Raw genomic sequence first — 15683 nt, forward strand, 5'->3', positions numbered from 1 at the left:
ATACCTGGAAGTTTCCTGGTATTTGCCCACAGGAGAAGGTCCCTTAGTGCTATACCGTGAAGCTGAGTAGAGCGCCCCTGGACACAACATGCCTGGTATGGACCCAAAACAGTGCTGAGCACTGGCGTGAGTCGCATACACAGGCACTTTGCTATGAGCTTATAATCGCAGTTCAGAAGTGTGATTGGACGCCATGCTCTCAGATCGGAGCTCCTCGACTCGTCCTTACAAAGGAGAGTGATTAACCCCTCTCGTTGAGACGCTGACAAAGTCCCTTCACTGAGTAGCCGGTTCACCAGTGATGTGAATGACGCACTGGCGCCCCGCGGAGCGCGGCCACGGTGAGCCGTGTTCACCCTAAGAGTGGACGAGGCTGTACATTTCAGAGCCCCTTAAATAGGCTCTCTACAAGTGTGGGCGGGATCTTGCTTCCGTCGATGACACGTGACAGGCACAGAGAGAGGGCCCCTCCTCCTGCATTACCGAGCACGGGATGGAGAAGTCGATCCTCTTTTCGACGAATCCGGGGAGAAGGTCGGGTGAATGACCTCTTCGGCACCGTGGGGTCCGGCCAAGTAGAGGGTAGGGGGATGACGTATCGCCCATGGTGTCCGACCAAGTACAAGGTAGGGGGATGACGTATCGCCCGTTGTGTCCGGCCATACCTAACACCCTACCACTGCGCGGCGCACTTCGGTGCGCGTTCGGTTTTCTCTGGCCGAGTGGATTTTCGCCTTCGAGAATTTTGAACGCTTTCTGGCTAGCAGACTAGAAAAAGAAACAACGGTCGCTCGCCGCCATCACTGTGGGGACTCGACGGATTGCAACGCGTTCGCCTGAGCACAACCTCTCCGGAATATTTTGTTTCGCCGGTGTAGGATACAGAGCAGCATGCGTACGCTTCTTTGTGGGCCAAGCGTCTCACGTTTTCTTCGATATTGACACGTGTACTTGTCTTTATCGGGCGACACGTTTTGCCGCCTAACAAATGTTATCGCACAGCGCGGGACGCGCCTGCATGTATCCGAAGTTTCTGGAAAGTTATCGATGCTTCTATCCGCTGTCTGTTGTCGACGAACCTTGTGTTATCTGATTTCATCGCTTGACACGAATGGTGTAGAACTTTGTAGAAGGCATGCGGGTCCCAACGGTTAATCTGGAACATTCGATGACTGATCTATAAAAGCCGACGCGCTTGACCCGCTGATCAGATTTTCGACGATCGCCGAGCGTGTTCGCCGCTATCGTTGTGCTATAAGTGTAGCCTGTTTTGTGGGCACAGGTTCGCCCAACAAAAGTTAGTTTTGTCGTTCACAGTATTGCTACTGTGTTATTCAACGTCACCACCACGTGACTATATTCTTTCGGTAGCCACATTAGGTGCCCAAAGTAGGCATTCGACTGTGGCCTACATGCTTTCCTTTGCGTTTGTTCATTTCGGTGGCCCCGCCTCTCAAAAGGAAGAAAAAAAAATACATTCTTGCGACGCAGCAAATTTCTGCATGGTAAAAGTTCGATTTTGTTACTTCTTTTACGGAAAGTAATGGGCCACGGGACGCTTGAGTTGCCGGATACTCTTATATACTCTTATGAAACAGGGTGCTTTTCCATTAAGCACCCTGTTTTACTGTACAAGTTATATAAATATGGCATTAGAGGAACGGCTCTCACATTAATAAAGAATTACCTCCTAAATCGCCACCAGTACACGAATATTACGAATGCAAAATCCAGTTTAGGTCAGCTACATTATGGAGTTCCACAAGGATCTATTCTTGGGCCGCTGTTATTTCTGCTCTATATAAATGATATAATTAACGTGCCCTCTACACCAGAAATAATAATGTACGCTGATGATACCAATGTATTCTTCTGCGGACAAGACCTAAAAGTCCTCCAAGTAGAAACCAATGTATGGCTGAAAAATTTGTCCACGTGGCTCTACGGTAATGAATTAGAGTTAAACACTAAAAAAACTAAGTACATTATATTCCGCGCTCGTAACAAGTGTATAAAACAAGAAATAGTTATCCAATTTCGCGATGAATTTATCGAACGTGTACCAACACATAAATTTCTTGGTGTCATCTTTCACGAGCATCTTGACTGGTCACCTCACATTGAAAAAGTTCGCACTGGTATATCTAGGTCCATTGGTACCATGCATAAAATAAAGAGCCTTTTGCCTATCTGGCTAAAGAAACAACTATACTACACACTGGTACATTCGCGTTTCCACTATTGTCTTCTTGTCTGGGGCACAGCACCTAAAACAAGCATAGAAAACATATATTTATTACAAAAGAAATTTTTGCGCCTAATAGATAATGCACCATACCTTAGCCACACTGCCCCACTGTTTAGAAAACATCAACTGCTTACACTGTGGAATGTTATAAACAAAAAGATAGCGTTAGCTAGTTACCTACAAATGCATTCCGATCCTACGGCTTTTTTTCAACAATATCTAACGAAAGCACACACCTACAACACCCGGCACATATGTTACAATAAGGAAAAAATACGTACAAACTACGGCACCCAGAAACTTAGCTACAGAATTTCCAGTTTTTTAAACGATCACCATCCGGCTGTAAACATTATCCAAGAAAGTAAATCATTCAAAGCTTTAAAATATAGCATCACTATGTATCTATTGTCACTGCAGGCATAACCACTCCTTTCTTTTTTTTTTCTGTTGTCTCTTACAGCAATTTTCCCAATTGTACATACATATTCAATATGAAATAACTCTCGTCTCAATGTTACCAACCACTCTGTATTTCGATCATGTTTAGTGCTGATTTTATGCGCTGAATGTCTTGTGCTCTCGAATGGGAGCAAGGGCACAGACTCCTTGTCAGGCAACCACTTGCCTTTTGGTCTGCGCCCTAGGCAACTGTACCACGTTGTCTGAATAAACTCTTTGAATCTTTGAATCTTTGAATATTGCAATAGCAATTATATGGTCACTCCAAGCGCATTCCTGCCATCGCCGTCGCCCTTGTGTTTCGTATGAAGTCCAAGGGTGATAACACCGTGACCGCATGGTGTGTGTGCGAGGGAAAGCGCATGGTGTATGTGCAAGGAGGAAAGCGGGGAGCAAGCGCCCCGCCTTCCGGCGCGCGCTATACATCGGGGGAAAGGGAAGGAGGGTGGACGGGCCTTAGGATTTTGTGATCTGTGAATCTGTGATTGCGCAACGTGTTTATTTGCCTTGTTTGACACATTATAACAGTGGCTTTTTCTTAGATGCGTAGATTTAGTGGACACTTATATGTATATTTAAATATCTTGTTCCGAGGTTTTGTGTATACGTGCATGAGCTTTGTTTCCAGTGACACTTTGTTGCCCTTTATCAAGCTGTATCTTCGCATTTGTATATTCCATTGTATCCTCGCATTTCTAATGTACGAGGGCGCGTCAAATGAAAGTGAGCCTGCCTATCCCGCACAATAATGGTTCCGTTCATTATCTGCGAGGCATGCGCGTAGCACACAGGCATCTCCCATTTACAAAAGTGACACGCATGTGTGAGGATAAATGTTCTTTATTACTCTCATGCATTGGGTTGAACATGGTTGCGTGACGTAATGGACGCTCCAGAAGTTGAGCAGCGTGGTGTTGTGAGGTTTTTGACTGCTGAAGGTATTTCGTAAAAAGAAATTAGTTGCCGTAGGGCTGCCGTGTACGCTGAGCATCGGATTTCATTGGCCACTATGAAGCGTTGGAGCGAACGGTTCAAAGAAGAACGTGAAAGTTCCAAAGATGATCCAAGACCGGGCCAAAGTCACCGTGGAATCACCCCCAACACAATTGCAGAGGTTGATGAGCTGATTAGACAAGAACGGAGGATAAGCACTGATGAACTGGCAGAGCGTGCGAACATCAGCCACGCTTTTGTTCCCACCATAATTCATGAACATCTCGGTTCTTGTGTGCGCAATGGATGCCCAAGATGTTGAACTCCCGCCAGAAGACGGAGAATTTGGGCACTCCCTTGACTCATCTGATCTGGTATGACAATGAGGATGAAGACTTCTTGTCTGCAATATTCATCGGGGACGAACCATGGTGCCACTACTACGAGCCTGAAACACGACGGCAAAGCTTACAGTGGAAACATTCGAATTCACCACCCCCAAAGAAAGCAAAGGCCGTCATTTCCGCCCACGTCGCTGATGTGGTTAATACAAAGCTGGCAAAGTTCAAGTGGGAAACGCTTCAACATCCGCCATACAGCTCAGACCTGTCGCCTTGCCACTTCCACATTTTGGGGCAACTGGAAAAACAGCTCAAGGGAACCAGATTCGTGTAGGACGATGATGTGCAAGAGTCAGTTGCAGACTTTTTGAAGCCGCAACCCAAGGAGTTTTATGAGACAGGAATCACGCAACTCGTTAGTCAATAGGACAAATGTCTAATTGTTCATACAGACTAATCTTAAACAAAGTACCCCGTTTGCCATATGTTCGCATTGGCTCACTTTCATTTGACTGGCCCTCATATATTTTGCAAAACTTCTGGTTTTTATACGTGCTCTCTGTTGCGACTATAATTTCGGTGCAATTACGATACACGACCGGTGACACCTGTTCCTGCGTAATATATTGGAGCGAAGGACAGCGTTATTGAGATATTTCATTGGCCGTTGCATATGTACAAGAATGTAAACAAGGTTCTTGAATGACAAAGTTTCGTTAACATATTTGTCCTCAACATGTTCATTTCATGGCCTTTACATTTTTCATATCAGTGGCATACACTCCTTTGCTGGTTTCGAACTGATATATTTCTAAAGTTCGTGTGATATTTTCTTTTATTTAATAAATAAACAAACAAATATCATAAAAATATATCAGCATCTTTGGCAATGACAATGCAGTATGTATTTGATTCATGAATTCATGTATTTGATCCCTCGACAAATTGTTTAAGAGGAAGCTTTAGCTCGGGCCCAGTTCCGGCGCGGTCTATTCAAATACATGTAAAACGCAGAAACGCTATTCTGAGATAACCCCTGGATCGCTTTTAATGAAATTTGTTGCATTTGAGAGAGAAAGTTGAATTCTAGTGTCTGTTGTAAACGGAATTTCGATATAGGGTCTGAATTTTGTTTGATATATTTTGAAAAATTTGAAATTTCGAAAAAAGTTGAAGCACGACGTTTACAAATTAATTGCTCTGCATCAAGAACAGATATTGCGGTTCTGTGAACGGCATCTGTTAAAACACTCAAAGCGGACAAATTTCATATGTCATTTTACATCTTACGTGAATTTGTTACGTTGTGTACAAGGATTCTGCAAAAACCGTATTTACATAATATTAAATTTTTTTAGAATAATGTATAACAAAATAATTTTGTCCGCTATAGATATACTATTAGATACAATTCACAGAATTTTGATATCATTTTTCGTTATTGAGTTACAGTTTTAAACTTCATAGTTTAGCGTTTTGAAAATTTGCGATTTATGCCAATTTTTGATAAATAAGTGACTGCCTAAATAAAAAATCCAGAACGAACAATCACTAGAATTTAAGTCTTTCTTATAATTGCAAGAAACCTCGTCAAATTTGGTGCAGTGGTTGCCGAGAAAAACGAATTCTCCTTCTACATGTATTTGATACGAACATCCGAGCTAAAGCTTCCTCTTAAGGAGGAGGCTGAGCTGCAAAGTGAGACCCCCCCGAACGAAATTTCTGGCTACGCCACTGGCTGTGGCCACTAGAGCTCAGGATAGTGCATGAAAGGCACCCTCCTGCTCAGGAACCCAGCTCCATCGTGCCGATTTTTTCAACAGCGCGGTCAAGGGCGCTAGGAGAGCTGCGCAATTCGGGATGAACTGTATAATAGTTAACCATTCCCAAAACGCGCCTAAGGCCCTGAATGTTCGCCGGCGTTGGGTATTCGAGGATAGCTCGCGCACGAGCACACGACCCCTGTCGATGGTAAAGCCCAATAGGGGAATGCGAGTCTCAGCTATTTAGGCTTCGGGTTTAGAGTCAACCCGGCGGCACGCAACCTTTCGAGGACGTCCTCCAAAGGGCGGAGGGGTTCCTCGAACGTTCGAAAGAAGGTGACAACGTCACCGAGGTACGCCAGCACATAGCGTTACTTAGCATCCCCCAGAATGCGGTCAATCAATCTGGAACGTAACTGCAGCTCCAGAGCAGCCAAATGGCATACGGATAAACTGGTAAAGGCCTCGGCGAGAGGTGAACGCAGTTTTCTCCGCATCAGCCGGCTCCATCTGAACCTGCAGGCAGCTTAGCATCCAGGGTGGTGAAGTAGCACGTATTGCCTAGATTAGCCACGACTGAGCTCACGTTAGGCATAGGGAAAACATCCTTCCTCGTGGCCTCGTTCAGCCGGCGCTAGTCCACACAGTCGACAAGAGCCGTCTCTTTTGGGGACCACTACCACCGGTGAACTCCAGGAACCGTTTGAGCGTTCGACGATACCGGTCTCAATACGCTCATCCAATGCCTGGTCGATTGTCTTCCTTCTGGCCGCAGTAACGGGGTGAGGATTGCATTTCCACGGCAGTGCGTCGTCTATGTCGATCCGATGTCGCACAAGAGATGTGCAAAAAAAAATTATGGGGTTTTACGTGCCAAAACCACTTTCTGATTATGAGGCACGCCGTAGTGGGGGACTCCGGAAATTTCGACCACCTGGGGTTCTTTAACGTGCACCTAAATCTAAGCACACGGATGTTTTCGCATTTCGCCCCCATCGAAATGCGGCCGCCGTGGCCGGGATTCGATCCCGCGACCTCGTGCTCAGCAGCCCAACACCATAGCCACTGAGCAACGACGGCGGGTAAGAGAGGTGCAATCCGGTCGTTCAGTGAACATCGCGCTGAACAGAGTCAGCAGCGATGACAGGCGTGCCTTCTCCTGCACCGTCAAGCTGTCAAAGGCGGCAGCGAGCAGTCCAAGCTGCTGCTTAACGAGATGGTCGCCTGGGTAGCCGGCACCTGACCGCCGTAGCAGCGCAATGCTCGTGAGAAAGTGGTTCACACCGACCGTTTTCGCCGTGCCGGCCAATGGACCAGTATTGGCGGCGGAGTGATGGACACGAGCCAAAGGGGCAGCGCTAGGTATCCTCCTTCTCGCGCGTGGCATCCGGCGTCAGAGGGGCAGCCGCGGCCAGCGGGAGTGTAGCAAAGGGTTGCAGGGGGTCAGAAGGGCTTGCCCTATAGCCTCCGCTTGCGACGTCAATCACGATACCTATGCGTGCGAGGAAGTCGCGTCCAAGAATCACGGGCACGGAAAGACCCGGGAGATGCACAAAGCGCTGACGGCGCACGCGATTCCCCCAGTGCACAGAACCGCACGAGGTAGCAGTGCCGCTCACGAGGTGGAAGGCGGTGTCGCAGGCTCTCATGTGTACAGAATGCCGGTGCAAATGAACCATAACCTCTTCGCTGAAAAGTAAGACCAAAGCCCCGCTATCCGGCAGCGCCACAAACTGCCAACCAGCGATCTTAAGGACGATGAAAGGCGCAGGCGTGGGGGAAGAGTCAGTTCCAGCGCGACACGCCATTGGAGCCCTCCTGCTGTCGCCGCCGGCGAGGGGGAAACTCACTGGCCGGTCATGCCGTTTCCCGGCTGGCGAGGAGGCTCTTGCGTGGGCGGCGCGCTTTGCATGTTCGAGCAGTATGGCCGCGTTCAGGATAACGGTATTGGCCTCGAGCTCCACCACTGGAAAAGCTGGCGCCACCGTCGGCGTGACGTGCTAGCTGCGTCAAGCTTGGCTCGCGAAACATAAAACCGGAAACAGTCATCGGCTACAACTCGGATATGCAGCAAGCACAGACGCGAGGAAAATTTCTGCTGCGGCGCCCGGTCTGCGATGTTCTGAAAACGCGCACTGAGAGGCTCGCCCGAGTCTGCTGCACGACTAATGTTATGACGGTTTGGTCTATCAACTTGTCGATGCTATAGATACTGGCAAGTTCAGTGGAGTGGAAAGGCAGCGGTAAAAAGCACATTAAAAAAAAGCAGGGCATATGGTCATGTTTGTGTTATGAATTAATGCGCTGGATTACAAAAAAGGAGCAGCGGGAAATTGCACGCTGAGAACACCAATAAACATACAGTGCGACGCAACTCGAAAAATAATATTGAAAAGTCAAAGAATTTAGAAGAAAAAAAAAGATTGAATCGTCGCGACGGCACATCATAGTCCCTGTAGGCGTCGAAGTCTCTACAATGAAGTTATTTTTGAACAGCTCTGATAGCTCCCACGTAACAATGGTTGCTTGTATACTGTCAAATGCTCATATTCTGCGGCATAAAGCTCATGGAACGGTGCGAGAACGCGCGCGCGGAGAAAGCGAAACAATGCGCGGACAAGCATGCAGACGCGCAGTCTGTCGCTGCGAATCTCCGCGATCGCTGCATTGAGGCTTCTTGCTATTACGCTTCATTTAGTTAAACAAACACTATAAGAACATATTTCACATAGTTTACTCTCAGCGTTTACCTACCTTTCACGCAAGAAGCCGGTTCGGGAGACTCCATCGCGGCGACCGCGCGCAGTGGCGTGCACTGTACGTATTCGGTAAAGAGAGCGTCTGTAAACGATTGTGTGCTTTCAGTTTGCCCAAGATTATTATTTAGACAGTAAACAACTTCTCTCGTTTCGAAAGTACTCACAGAAATGTCCGGGAGAGCTCGCGCGTGGTGTTTTCAGTGAGCGCTGACAGCAAAACCTATGAGGAGCGCGCCGCGTGATCCCTCATACTACGCCAGCGAGGCGCTTCCGATAGATGGCGACTCCGTAACTCCTCGCCGCCAATAGCAGACATACCTTGATAATTTGAAAGTAGCGACACTCTCCTCCTCACGGCGCTATCCTCCTCGATTCCCCTCGCCCGCCGGCTGCGCACGGCACGCTTTTCCTCCTGGGCTCCCGCAGACGGGCCGCAGGATTCTATGGAGGCGTGTTATTTTGGGCCAGTTGCGCGCCACGGTGAGGTTGAAAATTTTAAGAAATGCTAATAACAGCATCGATAATGCTGGAGGAACGTTTATGAGGAGGTTGGTTTTTTCTTAAAGCCGTATGAACGGAATATACCGAGGTAAAGGGAGCTTTGAGGCGAGTTGTATACTCCAGACATTTTTTTCAGCTACATGATCAGATGCTTTACTTCATGCGTCTGATCTAGTATTGCTTGTGACACATCCCTTTGTGTGTGGCTTATTAAGCGAAAGCCTTAGACCTCTGTTTCAAGGTCCCGTTGTGAGCTACAGAAAATATCACGTGACCGAAGGAAGGCCGGAAGCGAACCAAAGCATGTCCAGCCGTGTACAAGAGATTATTAATGATTAGTAAAGTTGATTGGTTTAAGGTGGATGAGGGAATATTAAAGTGGATTAGGGCAAATTAAGGTGGATAACATCACTCTAAGAACAGTTTACACCCTTTGGCTTGCCCCTTCTGCCACACAAAGATAATCGTCATCTGCCGTGATGCGTTTCCTTTCTTTATCGCTGCGAGCCCAGAACTTTCCAGTAACGAATGGCACGCGCGTTATCAGCATAGAACAGTTTACACCCTTTGGAGTGCCCCTTCTGATAACGCGCGTGCCGTTCGTCACTGGAAAGTTCCGGGCTTGCAGCGATAAAGAAAGGAAACGCATCAAGGCAGATGACGATTATTTTTGGGTGGCAGAAGGGGCAAGCCAAAGGGTGTAAACTGTTCTTAGAGTGATGTTATCCACCTTAATTTGCCCTAATCCTCTTTAATTTTCCCTCATCCACCTTAATCCAATCAACTTTGCTAATCATTAATAATCTCTTGTACACGGCTGGACATGCTTTGGTTCGCTTCCGGCCTTCCTTGGGCCATGTGATATTTTCTGTCCCTCACAGCGCGACCTTGAAACAGAGATCTACGGCTTTCGCCTTAATAAGGAGGAAACTTACGACAACGAAGAAGGCCGAATGTTGTCACGTGCCCGAACGCAAATGCTTCACGTGCATAAGGAATGCCAAGACTTTCATGTGACCAGGCGTTCGTTTTTTATTGCTCCTTCTGTACTTAATTTTAGTGTTCATGCATAAAAAGAGTCAACGAGATTAACGGGATGCAATTGCGGGAGCCGGAAAGACGTCATACAGGGCAATTACGCGGTGTATAAATACGCAAATACGCGGTGTCCAAACTATGTATATAACGAGTTTTGGGCTGATAAAATCGCTTTCGCCGCATTCAACCCGCAAAAAGATCGCCTTTAAGATCCGCTTATAATATCCAGACGCGCTTGGCGGCCCAATGATCCAATCAAAAGGGGAAAGCCGAATCGACATAGACATCCTGCTGGCGTCAACAGACGTAACGTTAACGTTCCGTGGAACGCGGGAACTGCATATTCTATGCTTGCATCGCCCGACAGCTTTGACTTTGAGATCTTTGAGCAAAAAGAGGTCGCAAGTACCGTCACCCTTGCGCGATGTCACGTGCTGTGAGTACCGACACATCTACACCTACGACATCTACACTCTCCAACAGTCCGAGCCCAGTGACCATGTCGCAGGCGTCAGACGCCGGCGGATCCAAATCGCAGGACAGTTCCGGGTCCCAGGATGCCACGCCAGGGTGGAACCTGCGCCACGCGTACCGCACTGTCATTGACAAACAGGTGGATGAGGAAGAGAAGCTTCCGGCCAATGATGCTCTGCTGGCGGCGGAGGACCTCTTCGATGACGTCACCCACGCACCGGAGGCCGTGCTGGACTCTGAGATCGTCAGCGTTGCGGCATCCGTGGGACTTCAACAGGCCGCCTCGTTGCCATTGAACCTGCGCAAGTTCGACCCGGAACATTTCGCAGCACGGGTCCGCGACTTCGTGTCGGACACGTCCGACTCGCCGACTGATCCGCTGACAGAGAAGGCGTGGGCGAAGCTTGGGAAGCTCGCCGAAGGAACCACGAAGACGAGCTATCCCTTCTGGTACGTGTACGGCTCGGCAGACGATGCACCGGTAAAGACGAAGCAGGCGCCGGTCGAACGCACGGTGGAAGACACTCCTGACAGGGCGCCGACCGTCCCTAAGCAGGTAACGCGCGCAGTGCCGTCCCGAGAAATGACCGGTTTGCGAAGCTTTTTTTTTTTTTTTTTGGTCTTAGCAATGGAAATGAATGAGCTGGTTGATTATCCTTACAACGCACGAACTGGCGCTGCCGAAGAAGGGTGCAGCAGACAGAAGCGCCCACACCCTTCTTCGCCATCCTCCAGTTTTGTTCTGTAGTCTTCTAGTCAATGTTCCTATATGGTATAATACAGACTTCAGCAAAGTTTATGGTTACAGTCTGCGACTTCTATTGCAAGCTGGCTTTTGATTAAGTGTTGGCTTGGCTGACCCTGTGTAAAAGCATCATGCAAGAATGAAAACAGCTAGCTGCAGATGTCCACATTTCTTAGAGCACTTCGCTACAAAGAATGCAATAACAAAGCAGGCTAGAGTCAAGGTATCAAACAGAATACTGTGCAGCTTGTGCAACCTGTGCCTTGTGCATTTCATGAGCATTCTCTCTTAAATGGGCCAGCAACGCACAGACAGCAATTTCTTACAGCGAAGCTGTTAAGGGCTACTTTCCCCACTATAGTGTCCGTGGTAGTGCAATTGCTGGCCAACCCGTGCCGGAGGTGATGCAGGCTTTAAGCATTCCCCAAACGTGGCAACATTTAACAAACAAACTCTCTCGAATCAGGCTAGCTAAGCAGGCCTCTTCGAGGAACTATCTAGCATTGTTTGGGATATCATTGGCCTTAGTGAGGTTAGAAGAACTGGTGAGGCTTATACAGTGCTGACTAATGGCCAAGTACTCCGCTATAGAGGACTTCCAGATAAGAACCAGTACGGAGTAGGATATCTAATCCATAAGGACACAGTGGGCAACATTGACGAATTCTATAGCATTAATGAGAGGGTAGCAGTAGTCGTAATCAAACTTAATAATGGGTATAGATTAAAGGTAGTACAAGCCTAAGCTCCAACATCCAGTCATGATGATGATGAAGTAGATCAGTTTTATGAAGAAGTGGAGTTAGCGATGAGAAAAGTGCAAACTCAGTATACTGTAGTAATGGGCGACTTCAATGCAAAAGTGGGGAAAAAGCAGGTTGGTGGACAAGCAATTGGCAATACGGCATCAATTGTAGGAATGCTAGAGGAGGGATGGTGGTAGAATTCGCAGAAAGGAATAAGCTTTGAATAATGAACACCTTTTTCAGGAAGCGTAGCAACAGAAAGTGGACCTGGAAAAGCCCTAATGGTGAAACAAGAAATGAAATTGACTTCATACCATCTGCTGATCCCAGCATCCCAGTTGGTAAAAAAAACCAAGCAGATTGAGAAACCTCTCAATAAATTGTTTAAAGGTTAGAACAAAATTACATTTTTAAAGAAAATATAGTTGTCATACCTTTTCAGTCTAAATTGATTGTTTTTTAGTGTCCCTTTAAAAGAGCTTGCACTAACCAAGGTTGTTTTAATATTTCCACGATGAATTTGCAATGTACTTGTTACGTGTGCTTGTCTTTGTGGCATTGTTTTGAAAGTGTTCTCATAGCCTACACTTCCTTTCATGTGATTTCAGGTGAGCTCAGTGGAGCAGACAAACCAAGAAACAACAACAGGCCGTGTCGGTGTGATCCACCAGCTTCTGAAGGACTTGTATAATCAGACTAGAGAGCCAATACCATATTTTGAATTTGTACTCCACCCGCAGTCATTTGCCAAGACATGTGAAAATATATTTCACCTGTCGTTCCTAGTCAACGAGGGCCACGCCCGTATAAAGCCCGATGAGGTTTACCAGGTGGTGGTGGAGCCTGTGTTTGGAAACATTAGTGCTGAGCGTGAGGCCAACAAAAGTGGAGTGTTCTTGATGACGATGACCATGAAGAAATGGCAAGATGCTGTCAGGGCGTTGAATCTCACAGAGCCTGTGATTCCAGATTAGTTGTATTGAGCAGGTGTCCGTGTCCAGGAATGGTGCCTGGTAGTTCGGAACTGGTCCTCTGTGGGCGTTCTTGGTTGCATGGCTCACCGCATTAAAAAGGAGATGCTCCTCGAAGCAATTTTTTTTTACTACTTGTATTAGAAGATTCAAAATTCAGTCAAGTATAGAGTTTTCTGTGCATATTTCAAATATGGCACTACTTTTTGTGTAGCTGTTAATAGTTTTAGAGTTATGTGATGCACAGTGCCAAAATATAGTCATGTTTATGGGCACTTTTATTATGTAATAAATTTTCACAGAAAGCACCGTGCTGTAGCTTGTTTAGCTCTCTGTAGATCGCAAAGTGCCAATATCTAGCCGAACAGTGTGTACAATTACTGAAACCATGCAAAAGAAAATTATAATATTTTAACAAAATTTGTTTCTCAATTCTCTGAAAGGTAACCGTGTACTTTCGCAACTTACTGCTCGGAGATATTGCAATTTCAAGTAGATATATATTCGCACTGTACCTATCTTCAACAGTATGTATGCTAAATTTCGTTACTATAAGGCAATTGTAAGTGTACAAGGCTATTTTCATGTGATTGTGAAAAAAAATTAGTAAAAGTGCCCTAGTATTGTTTTTAGTTCCAGTAATTGTACACGCTGTTTGTATAGATATAGGCAGTTTATGGTCTACAAAGAGCTAAATAAGCTACAGCACAAAGCGTTTTGAAAAAATTTATTGCACAATAAAGTGCCCGCAAAATAACTCTATTTTGCCATTGTATAGGACTTGACTCAAGGACTGTAGCAGCTGCACAGAAACTAATGACATATTTGAAATCTGCTTGAAATGCTCGATAAGTGGTTCGATTTGCAAATCTCTAGTAAAAATATTAAAGAAATGTTTCAGTTTTCATGTACAGGCCATTTGTAATCTTTGCGATGCCATGCCTGTCGGTGCCAGAAGCCAGGTGCCACGTGAGAATACTGACGTGTATTTCTCATGCTTCTTTTTTACAATTTTCACAAGCGCCTAGTGAATGCTAGTAGCCTCGTTCTTGTTCATAGCCTTGTTCTTGTTCGCAGCCTCATTCCTGCAAGTTTACTTTGTTCTACCTCCCAGCTCAAGGAGCCCCAAATGATTTCCAATTCAGTTCAGTCATTGCTGTTTTATATTTACTTCATTGTTCTGCATATATTGTCCTCATTTCAAATAAAGTTAAATGTGTTGTTTATTCCTTGTACTGAATGGGAACATCGAATAATGAAACATGTTTCAAGAACAATTTTTCTCTACATATGGCAGCAAAGCAAGTGTAAAGTACCAAATAATGCATACACATGCCGAAAGCCTGTAGTAGGCACTGAAATAAGAAAATGCATATGACTTGTTCACGGTAAGCAATCCGAAGAAAACTGTGATGGATTCATTCTCTAGAGCTTTGCAGTTGTTTTTGAATGATTTTGAAGTGTGGCTTAATGGACTACACATCTCTCAATGTCAACAAAAGTGCACTCCTTGCATTTCCTTTAGCTTTTTCTGTTTGAATCTCTTTAACATTTGGTCAAGAGATAACTTCTTCATAGGAATTGCTAAAATACCTGTGTGTGATTTATACAGAACAGATTAATTCGTATTCACACAATGAGTATATCATGTGTAAAGAAGCAAATGCAGTTTGATTCTTTCAAAGAGTTAGCAGCAGTCATTTCGGAATGCAAAGAGGACTCTGGTGATTTATTGCTCGTATGCCTGCCCCATTTTTGTAGTTCTGTTGCAGGTTACTCTCAAGTGTCCTGCTTGCAAATTACGACCTCTTATTTTAGAACACGAGGCATTACAATTGTCTTGGCTGTCCAAAATTTGTAGTTATTTGCATTCGTTTTCGTATACTGACAGTCCAAACATTTCTGAACATCTCTGCTTTTCTCCAGAGAGTCTCCTAATTGATTGTGTTCATTCGTAAGCTGGCTGCATTTTTTTTGTGTGTCGGTGGTCTCGACTACACTGTCACCAGGTAATTCTTGTGCAGAAGCTCTTAGAACCATTAACTACAAGTAATGATCCATGATGTGGTTATCCCAAATGTATTGCCTCCTACAGTTAGCATTGAATTTGATGTTTCCAAAAATGCTTCACTGCTTAACTTCTAATAAGCTATTTAATAATTAGCTTGTTAGAAGACTACCTTGAGAGCCTTCAAATAAATGCAGTGATAGCCACAGGTATTTCTGTCAATGAAGAGAAGGCAGGAGGAGGCATTTTTTCACTACTGAATTGGTCATTTTCTCTTCGACTGTCTGACTCCTCACCGATATTCCAGGTAGAGTTATTGGAGACTACTCTAGCACTACAAGAACTTCCCACGTCCGTTTCTTCAGCTGTTATCATGAACAACTGCCTGTCCGTTTGTTCTGTTCTGTCAATGCCAAATTTGTCTGCCATTCTCAGAGAATTTTATTCATCTATTCCCAACACTTACGTGTTGTCCGTTTGGTATGGACGCCAGGTCACACAGGCTTAAACGAGTCAGCAGGTGCACAGGCAGCGGCATCCCTTATAGTACCGGTCCCGAGGGTTCTGCAAACTTCCGATATATACCGCTGCTGCAAGATTGAGAAAATTTCTGTTCATAAGAACATGCAGAATTATCCGTCCTAAACAACAGTGATTGTCAGCACTTTAATTCCTACTGGCACAGTGGATGCTG

At 45.8% G+C, this 15683-nt stretch overlaps 2 protein-coding genes across 8 annotated transcripts in view; one reads left to right on the forward strand and one right to left on the reverse strand.

Annotated features, from left to right (window-relative positions):
* Nucleotides 1-15683, reverse strand: part of LOC142565974 (uncharacterized) — a 132608-nt gene that overhangs the window by 97534 nt on the left and 19391 nt on the right. For 2 of the 7 annotated variants that reach the window (XR_012824942.1, XR_012824940.1), the window contains exon 2: nucleotides 15456-15579. The exons of 2 other annotated variants lie outside the window; for them this stretch is intronic. The gene's annotated coding sequence lies outside the window, so the exon portion shown is untranslated. Of the gene's footprint in view, nucleotides 1-1785; nucleotides 2268-10701; nucleotides 10818-10944; nucleotides 11068-15455; nucleotides 15580-15683 lie in introns of those variants that run through there. 3 more of the 7 variants (XR_012824943.1, XR_012824941.1, XR_012824945.1) reach the window with 3 other exon arrangements.
* On the forward strand, nucleotides 10470-14207 carry LOC142565957 (non-structural maintenance of chromosomes element 4 homolog A-like). The gene is made up of 2 exons (XM_075676594.1): nucleotides 10470-11075; nucleotides 12619-14207. The coding sequence occupies exons 1-2, from the start codon at nucleotides 10470-10472 to the stop codon at nucleotides 12982-12984; spliced, it is 972 nt and encodes a 323-aa protein (XP_075532709.1). The 3' UTR covers nucleotides 12985-14207.

Source organism: Dermacentor variabilis, chromosome 1, assembly GCF_050947875.1.
Source record: "Dermacentor variabilis isolate Ectoservices chromosome 1, ASM5094787v1, whole genome shotgun sequence".
NCBI classification, from domain to species: Eukaryota; Metazoa; Arthropoda; class Arachnida; order Ixodida; family Ixodidae; genus Dermacentor; species Dermacentor variabilis.